The sequence below is a fragment of the Lutjanus erythropterus genome, chromosome 17 (assembly GCF_056507025.1).
Source record: "Lutjanus erythropterus isolate fLutEry1 chromosome 17, fLutEry1.hap2, whole genome shotgun sequence".
NCBI classification, from domain to species: Eukaryota; Metazoa; Chordata; class Actinopteri; order Lutjaniformes; family Lutjanidae; genus Lutjanus; species Lutjanus erythropterus.
Genome location: NC_139333.1, coordinates 20,270,826 through 20,280,949, shown reverse-complemented (window position 1 = coordinate 20,280,949; position 10,124 = coordinate 20,270,826). Strand labels below are relative to the sequence as shown.

The 10,124-nt window shown below is 40.3% G+C and overlaps 1 protein-coding gene across 1 annotated transcript; it reads right to left on the bottom strand.

Annotated features, from left to right (window-relative positions):
• Nucleotides 1–421: 421 nt before the first annotated feature.
• On the bottom strand, nucleotides 422–3,465 carry slc18a3b (solute carrier family 18 member 3b). Its single transcript, XM_084741657.1, has one exon. The coding sequence runs from the start codon at nucleotides 2,778–2,780 to the stop codon at nucleotides 1,209–1,211; it is 1,572 nt and encodes a 523-aa protein (XP_084597783.1). The 5' UTR covers nucleotides 2,781–3,465; the 3' UTR covers nucleotides 422–1,208.
• Between the last annotated feature and the right edge of the window lie 6,659 nt (nucleotides 3,466–10,124).

The following is a 10,124-nucleotide window of genomic DNA, read 5'->3' as shown; positions in this document are numbered from 1 at the left end:
GTGTTTTCTGCAGAGTTTGTCAGCCTGACTTTAGATAGAAATAATCAGTTTTGCGGCTGTCGCCTGATTTTCTAGACCTTTCTGCACTTAGATCTGTTAGTTTACATCACTGTTATATATTTTTTGTTCTCATATTGTGGCTAATGTGCGCTGCCTCTGTCCTTTTTGGTCTGTGCGTCGCGAAAGCTGCAACATGTGGGAATCAAACGTCCGAATTAAACTTTATTCATTATTTTCTCATTAATTTCAGGATACTTCATATTTTTTCACCTTTCATGCATAATAAAATTAGACTTGTCTTTTTTCCACTCTTTTCTTTAAATATTATATCTAAATTAATTATATTTCCAACGGAACAAGTCCCATATTTCTTTTGTTTTTATTCGTTTAACTCTTGAAATAAGAATGAAATCACCACCGATCACACGGATCCAAACAGAGATTTATTAAAACGACATATTGATAAATGAATACATATTTGTTTTCATTTTAAGGAGACTTCATTGGCTACGTCTTGACAAAATGTTTCATACATACACGCCCGCGCACGCTCACAAACACACACACTTTGTAGAGGTCCATGTATGTTTTAACAATTTACATTGTGCATATATTCACATATGTACAAAAATCCATTTATTTATTATGATACATTTAATTTCAAACAACCAAAAAACATTTGAAACAAAAATAAATTACAGGCCCACTTGTTACAAAATTTAAATCCACGATTTTTTTTTTCAACAACAAAAACAGAAATCAGGCCTTTGATGTGCAAGTAAAAAAAGTTTCCTCAGAGACTAAAAATATAGGCTATTTTTGTGTTAAGGGGGGAAATGTGCTGCTTATTATTATAGTTGGTCCCATATAATCTTGTACGCACATGAATCTATTTATATCTTTTTACAATACTCAGTGATACACACAAATTCAACAGTAGCTGATAGATCTCTCACAGTTACACGTCCATGACAAACGCTACAGAGACTTTGTTCGACACAATGAAACCACAATCAAAAAAAGAAAATTACAAAGATAAACTTTGGAAAAACGCGTCACACAATCATGATTTTGGTGATTGGGTGATTATATTGCACATCGGTACTTACATAAAAGTTTAAATTACTGGACTCTAACCTTCCTGCCTCATCTGACGAGCTCTCCAGGGGAATGTTTCGGGGCGGGGGGGCGGTCAGAGTGTGGCCGGTCTAAGTGCACTCCGGCCCGGACGACTCTTCTGACAAGGACCGCTGTGCTTTGAAGGGATCGAACCCGTTTTCATCTACTGACAGACAGTTCCCTGCCGAACTGTAGCCCTTCTTTTTAGCTCTCCTCTCCTCCATCTTGATAGTATCGTACAGCCCCTGCGGAGCTTCCTCTAACAGGTTATCTCTCTCGGAGTAGGACGGTTTCATTTGGCACACGTTGCGCAGCAGCAGCAGAGCTGGCGCGTAAAGCACATTGACGAGGCCCATACCCAGATTGAGTTGTACAAACCCGAGACTGTGCACTATCTGACCTGCTACTATGGGACCCATGGCATAAGCAACAGAATAAGAAATATCTGCTATAGCATAAACACTACCATACACTGAAACATGACGCACATCAACTAAAAACGCGAGTGTGGGCAGCAGGGCGGTGTCGACCAGCGCGATGCCGAAACAGATGCCGCACAGAGGAGCGATGAGCTCCCCAAAAGTTTTGCATGCAGGGACTGTGCAGGAGCTGGCGCCTATGATCACCATACCTACAGCTCCGTAGAACCACTGCAGATTTGGATGTTTGGCTGCTAATTTGACCGTTATGTACACACCGAGGACGTGAGGGAAGAAGGCTGGCAGCCAGGTGAGCCCCATCTCCCACTGAGAGGAGTGCATGGTGGTCTCCATCCAGTTGGCGATGGTGGGCTCGAGAAACGCCAGCGGGATGTTGCACACTGTGAGCGCCCCGGCCACCACCGCTATGTAGGGGTCAATCATGAGTTTGTATATGGGGGTGCCGACTGGCATGTTCTCTCTAGTCCTGTTGGAGAAGGGTTTGATGACTGTGAGCAGCAGGAAGCCGTCCGCCAGGCAGATGCAGGCGAGCACGATGAAGGGGACCTTCTTCCCCGCGAACTCGTACAGGACGCCCCCGAAAGGAGGCGCCACCAGACTCCCGAAAGAGATGAAGGCCAGCGCGATGCCCAGCGCCGTGCTCCTCTCAGACTCCTCCGTGTACTTGTCGGCTATCATCGCGATTCCAGATGTGTCCGCGAACGCAGAGCCGAGACCCTGCAAACTTCTAGCCACGAAGAGCGTCGCATAGTTCTCTCCAACCGCAAAAATGCAGGTGGACACGAACATAACAATCAGTCCGATTAGAAGCGGGATGTCATATCCGACCCGATCTATGAAAGTTCCCGACAGCGGGTTGACTAACAGCTGCAGGATGGCTTTGGATGCGAAAAGAACTCCTATCTGCACATCTAAATTGTCCTTGTTGCTCTTGTCTTGGCTTGTGCTGTTGGCTGAAGAAGTGTTGGGGTGCATCACTACGTGGACGTGCTCTGACTGCTCACTCTCCAGCTCTGCGAGATAGTCTGGGATAATTGGCACGATTACCATGTAGAGCATATTGTCCAGCAGCAGAGCCACGCAAACAATCACTAATATGATCCGTCTCTGCTGGTGGGGGTCCTTCATCGCGGTTCCTAACTGTTTGGTTCTCTCGCCCATCTCGGATAGTTTTACAGCGGCTGATTTGACCAGCCCGGATGATCCTCCGTCTTCATCCATGGTGTGCTTTTTAATTTAAAAAAGTGATTTTCGATTTAAAAAAATGTTGTTGTGCTTCTCCCGTCTGCTGCCGGTCTCTCAACACCTCGGACGACTCATTGGTGTTTTCTTTACATTGATGTGATGCTCTCCGTCCTCACCTCGCCTGTGCGTAAAGGGAGAGGCGAAGAGGAACTTGGTTGCCTCATCGGTGAAGATGGCTTTCCTCAGCTTCCTTAACTTGTCCTCGCCTCAGCCACATCCGATGCTGTTTCATGATCTCCCGAGAAGTGACGTGGTGAAATCGTAGGATTTCTGAGGCTTCTTTCGGCCGCTTTAATCTTACATGGCAAAGTTAGTTTGGAGCGATTTTTAGTTACTTATTTGCAACACCTCGGACGCTCCAGCTCCCTCGTCTCTGAGTCCATACCTCCTCCTATCACCTGTGGCACTTTTGCGCTCAGCTCTGAGACCACGAGTGACTTCGTGGCCATTGGTGCACATTAACCCGCAGCTTCGGCGCTATTTTAGTCCCTTTTTTGTCTCCCCCTTTTCACCAAGAGCGATGACGCATCACCAGCTTGCCCCCAAGTGGATCCCTTCACCACTCGCCTCTTTTATGTTAATTTCCAACCATGGCAGCAATCACTTCAACCAATAAGAGCCAGTGAGCACCACATCACCAGCCCTTTACAAGAGCCTGCAAGAAAAAAGGCTTTCTTATTCTTAATGTCCAGTGTGGGACTCTTGACTCTGGTGTTAAGGAAAACATTCTCCAGTGTTCATACATACATTCATAGACGATACGCACACGCACAGCTGAGAAACCTGCATTAATAAATCTTTACTAAAGAAAATCTAGACAATATTAATCTCAGGTTAAGATAAACATACAAACAACATAAGGTAAAGTATGCATAAGAATCCGTGCGCACAAACACAACTAAGGTGGATACATACTCTCAACCTATGAATAAATCTAAGGCAGAGTTTAAACACCACAAACATAAATTAAACAACCATAAACTCACCTTTAGCCAGTGAGTTACAATATAAATGTAGTTTTTTTTTTATTTTAGTGGCAAGATGTTTAAGCTAAAATATTCAAGTCAGTGAAAAAGCGTTCAGATTGCAATAGCTTTTTAAATTAAAAATTTCCACAAACACTGTATTAGACACGAGCTCAAGAACCAGCGCCGCTGCTGCAGGAGCTGACGAGATTTCAGCGCCACGAGGCTCCAGTCACCACACACACACACACACACACACACACACACACACACACACACACACACACACACACACGAGGGAGGAGTATTTCCCACTTTCTGAATGAAAACTACTCACTTCAATAAAACGTAGCCAAGAAACCAAAAATATATCAATGAAAGTTCGTCTTAATTTTAAAAGTGCTGCGCGCAGCTCTTAAATCCTGAGATGGATTCGTGCCAGACGCACAGACCTGGGATTGAATCTGCAGGAGCCTTTTTATTTCAACACAAGACACCGGCGACACCTTGTGGTGAAAATCGTCAAGTACACACAACAGAATCATCCCATTTCCTCTGTTCAGTAAGACTGTCCATGAAGTTAAAAAAAAAAAAGAAATTAACAGTTACAACGTAATGTTATTCCCTATTATCAATTAAGATTCGTGATTAGATATTTTTATGATGGATTCAGTTTGTTTATTATTTATTCTTTTTGTCTCCTATAGTTATTTTAGATTAGTTTATTTCATCCTGATGTGTAAAAAAAAAAACTGTTAAAAAAGAAATCAGAATTGTGTTAAAAGTAGGACTATAAATAACTTGTTTATTTATTTATTTTCTAAATAGATCTATTCTTATATGCCAGTAGAGGGCGATAAAGACCTGCAAATAATAACATGTAATCCATGATTCAACTGTGAAACATAGGGTGGCACCCATCAAAACTGCAAACACAAGACTGGAACCTCCTTTCTGTGACAGTACATAACAACCAACCAATGGAAATTAATCTAAGAGATCCATCCTAATTTTTTTCAATAAATGCATATTATTTTCTGGTGCCACAAAATGCTATAAAATGTCTGTATTTATAATATTTGTGAAAACATTCAGTTGGCAGGTTGACTGTCATGAGTGTAAATAATTAATAAAAAAAAAAAACTTTGGGCATTTAAAGGTAGAATCTTCCACATTTTCCTGAAGAAAACAATCAATTCATGTGGCATAATCCCTTTCTGTCATTACATATGACCCCCTGGAAGGTTTTTGGTGTTGACTTTATCTATAAAGACCCTTCTGCCTGTATTTCCTTATTTTTTCTCATTGTTTTGCTGAGCTCTGGACGTTTCACCAACCCCAAACGTTGGTATTTGACCTCCTGATGCATTCAGGTCCAAGAGATTTATCTAATTTCACTAACACTACAACAGCTAATAATAATGGCAACACTTACTATGACACCCTTGTCTATAATGTATAATAAACATAAAACAATCCATTATAATGTGCTCATAGCGTCACATAATTATAAGCACTAAATATTCATAAAGATTTATAATCATAACACTAGAAGAAGGGCAAGTATGGCAATTCTTCATAATAACTGGTCACTCATTGACTTTTCTTTTTTGCAAGGATCATAGCGGATTCATATTGTATTATAAATATCATACTTGTAACAGATTATTAGTTATTATGATACTTGACCTTATAAGTCTAATAAGTTGTAATATTGTTATAATTCTAATTATAAGTTACCATGAGCAGATTCTAACATATTATTAGTATGTTTATAATGGATTATAGACACAATTGTTATAGAAAGTGTTACCTTAATTATTATTAAGATAAAAATACCAATCAAATGATGTATCACATGATATTTGCTCATTTTCCTATTTTATATCACTTTATATATCTGTTTTCTCCTGGATGTGACAGTCATTTTATTACAGATGTTCATGTATTTCTACAGTAGCTGCTGATATCAACACTTAGGATGATTACAGTGACATTGGAGGGGTGTTTCCAGTGTGTTTAGTGGATGATTTGATGCAGAAGAGGCAGCATTAATACACCAACAGGAGGATTAACACACCACAGGAAATAACTGCCCAATTTCACTAATGAGAGAGGCTTTTCCCCACAGCAGCCGCTAAATAAACACTTTTTATTATATTATGGTCTTATGGTTTTATACTGTAGCCATGCTACAGTTTTTTAAATATATATGGAAAGAGATTTCATATGAGTGCAGGGATGTGACCACATGAATAATCTCTGCTGACACATTCTGGTAACCCGTCAGCATCACCAGGAGTTCAGAGTGTCAGCTTTGTCCTCTGTGATTGAGATACAGACGGTGGTTTGGACTCCGATGTGAAGATGATATACGAGAGAGGTTTAATAAAGGAGACAAGACTGTTTAAAGGCCAGTGACGCAAATATCATCTAATCCAGATTATACTCTGGCAACAATCTTTTGAAAATGTGTGTCAAGAAATGGATAAATGTCACAGCTTTGACACATTTATATTAAAATCAAAGTATCAGATAACGTTAGTCAAGGAGAAATGATTATGGTTTATGTACAGACACATGCAGTGTTATGTAAGATCTTTGTTTTTGTCATGTGACATGTCTGGTTCCACTGCGTCATCTAATCTGACCTGTGGACTGTAATGTGTGTTGTTTAATGTAAGCTTTTTACTCCGACCTTTGCTTTGTTTTTCTGATTAGTAGCTCTCACCTTTGACCCGGATTGTCTCGTACATGAGGGTGAGAGAACATACTCCTCATGATTATTTAAGTATTATTTAACCTAAACACCAAAGAGTGTGCTTATCGGGCCAATAGAAAGTGGATCATTAACTGTAACTCTGCAGCAGATCTTGTGCACTTCAGAGTTAGCACTGGACTGATGATGTTGTACCATAAGTACACACAAAAGTACTGCAAAGAGACATCCAGCCCTCACAAGGAGACACAAAAGAACCACAAGAGACACAGAAGTACCACAAAGAGACACTTAACTACTACAAAGAGATACAAAACAACTACAGAGACACACCACAGATGAGTGAAACTATCACAGAGACATACAAGTACCACAATTGATATAAAAGTACCACAAAGAAAAACAAATATACCATAAGAGATGCACAACTATCACAGAGACACACAAAAACGCTGTAAGAGGGACACAACTACCACAAAGAGATACAAAACTACTAGAAAGTAACACAAATGACTCCAAACAGGCATAAAATGACTACAGAGTCACAAAAGTATCATAAATGAGGACAAAATTGCCACAAAGAGACACAAAAGTAGCACAGAGAAACAAAGCTACCATAAAGAGACTTGTAACTACCACAAAGACACACAAAATGACTACAAAAAGACATAAAACTACAGAGACACAAAAATACCACAGAGACACAAAAGGTTCACAAGGAGACATAAAAGTACGGCAAAGAAACATCTACAATGACTACAAAGATGGACAAAAATAGTACAAAAAGACACTGGGTCCCTTTCAGTCTGGGCGTTCTCCTATAAATGATGGGTGCGGTCCTTTTACATGTCAGTGTCTGGGGACCTTTGTCTCACAATCTGTCCATCAAAGTGTTGAAACATGTCAACCTGACAGAAGACTTCTTTGTGAGCTGCGGGTTGCGCCGGGGGAAATCATGACCTCAGTATTTCTAAATTTCTGGCTACGGCCCTGGTGATCTGGTGCTCTTAAGGTCAAAACCTGACTCTGATTAACTAAATCTCTCTGAACACGTCACATGTGCACCCATGTGAGGTGGGGCAGCGTAAGGTTTTTCATGACAGATGTTTTTCCTTTTTTTTTACACCATCTGTCTGTGACCAGCATTAGATTTAACACACTTATTACTATTCGGGCACTGCCAGGGACACCTTCACCTCACCTTGTGGGTGGACAGTGATGTCTCCACTGAAAGAAAAGGGCTGTTGTAGACAGATTTAGTTATTTGTACAATGTGTAGGAGGAAAGCTCAGTGAGACTATACCTGTCTGTAACAAGTCGTCCTCCTTTCTCCCTGAGCTTGTTGCTATTATTGCTGCTTCTATCTTCAGCTCTGACTGAATTAGATCACTAGTCCACACACTCACCATCTTGCAATCAGCTGTCACTCAAAAGGACGACTGTTTCCAAGAATTTGATGCTAATCTGTTGGACTCCTCTGTCTTTCCTGAGAAAACCTGAGGGGACCGACATAATACGGCACAACATGTCTGCTAATTAGAAGTGCTTGCTCGTGCTGGAGGGACATCTGACACTGAAGAGTCGGCTGCATAAAAGCAATCCTGAGTTTCAACCACCTTTTGGCTTTTTGGATGTGCTACTTTTCTTTGTCATTTATGAAAGGAACTGAAGAGTCTTTGGGTTTTGGACTGTTGGTTAGACAATAGAATCAATTTGTAGACGCCACTCTGAGCTCTGAGAAAATTTTTCAAAATGGATTGACATTTTTAGACTACACTAGTAATTGTGATAATTAAGAAATAAGATATTTTAATGCCCGAAATCTTTGGATTTGAGACTTTTTGAAACTTTTTAAGGAGCTGCACAAACCCCAGACCTGTAACTGGAAAACTCAGTTGTGGACTAGATTTTCTTAAGCTTGAAAACTGATCCAAAAGAAGGAGCAGAAGTTTTCACTCAGACCACTTGAATTACATTATGCTTAAAGGTTATTATGGAAAAAAACAAACCGCTTCCTCAAGTTTCAAAGTAGATTTTAGCACACACTTGACAAGCAGCAACACAATGTTTTTATTGTAAGTGGTCTGACAGAGACGGAGGAGCAGTGCAGGTTAAATACAAATTGCTGTGGAAAGAAAAACTCAATCCAAAATTGATTGAAAATGGATAAATTACCTGCATCACACTGTAGATTTTACACAAATCTGGCATGAGGCGGCTCCAAATGGAGAGACTGTCCTGAGCTTCAGCTACTTTTTCACATGTGAAGACAATACAACTGTACAAACATCTAAATACCACACTGACGTTTTCATCACCACACCAATGAGGAACTTGGAATTAGACCAAATCTTACTTCGGAATTTTGGCCAGAACATACATTTCAATTTCATTTTGGCTTCTTAACAACCGGTTCGACAATCTTCTGTCCTGTGAGGAAGTGCCAAACCCCGCCTCGGTAAAACTCATTACCAAACGAGTAGAGGAGAGCGTTGAAGATGGGGTGTGTCTTAGCCACAACTGGAAGCACCTGAGTGTGCCACTGCTAATTTGTACTGATCTAAAGAAAATTAGTTGCCAGCTATTTTTTTGACTGACCAATTTCAGTCATTTCAAAGCATAATTGTCAGACATTTCCTGGTTCCAGCCTCTTAAATGTAAGGATGTGCTACTTTTTTTTATTTATGAAAGGAACTGAAGAATCTTTGGGTTTTGGACTGTTGGTTCAACAAAAGAATAATTTGAAGACGCCTCTCTGAGCTCTGAGAAATTGTGATGCACATTTTTCAAAATGTATTGACATTTTTAGACTACACTACTAATTGTGAAGATAATCGGCTGATTAATCGATTGAAAACAATCAGTACATCAAGCCTTAATTTGAAGGTACTTGGTCATAAACCTAAGCACTGGACAAATTAACGATTTGATCTGATGATGTTCGGGTCAGGAGATGACCAAAAAAGATGTTAATTCATCCTAAGAACATGAATATGTGTACCAAATTCAAGAGTAATCCCTCTAATAGTTCTTGAGACTTTTCATTCAAAAGCACAAATGTCAGTCTGCAATGGCACTACAGGAAAATTCAGTCACTAAAGTCCGAATTGTCTGTATAAAATTCAGCAGTCCAATAGTTGAGATATTTCAGTCTGGACCAAAGTAGTGGACATACTGTCTGACTGACATTAGCATCCCTAGAGCAGTCCAGCTAACGGAAACTTATTTTACATTAAAAGAAGAGTTGTTGCACTGCAACTCCAAACTTAAATACAGTGTGTTTATTTCTAGTGGAAGGAGTCATCAGGACTATATCTGACTCTGAATCTGCGTGACTGGGCCGACTCCTCCTCTATTAAGATGGGCTGCCATTGACGGTGAGAGGATTTCGCCTGTGGAGACATGCAGTCACCTCTCAGGTTAGTGTGACAGAGGCTTTGTCTCACTGTGGCTTATTTTTGGAGTGGATGCATTTAGCAGCTCAGAGTAGTGCCTTTGTTATTTCTTCTCTGTGCCCTCACTGACACTCTAACACTTTAAGTGAGGATCATATTTAGAAAAGACAGAATGGCATGCATGTAATCCAAGGAAATGGGTACAACAGAGAAAAGGAGGTTTTAATGTTGTGGCTGCCAT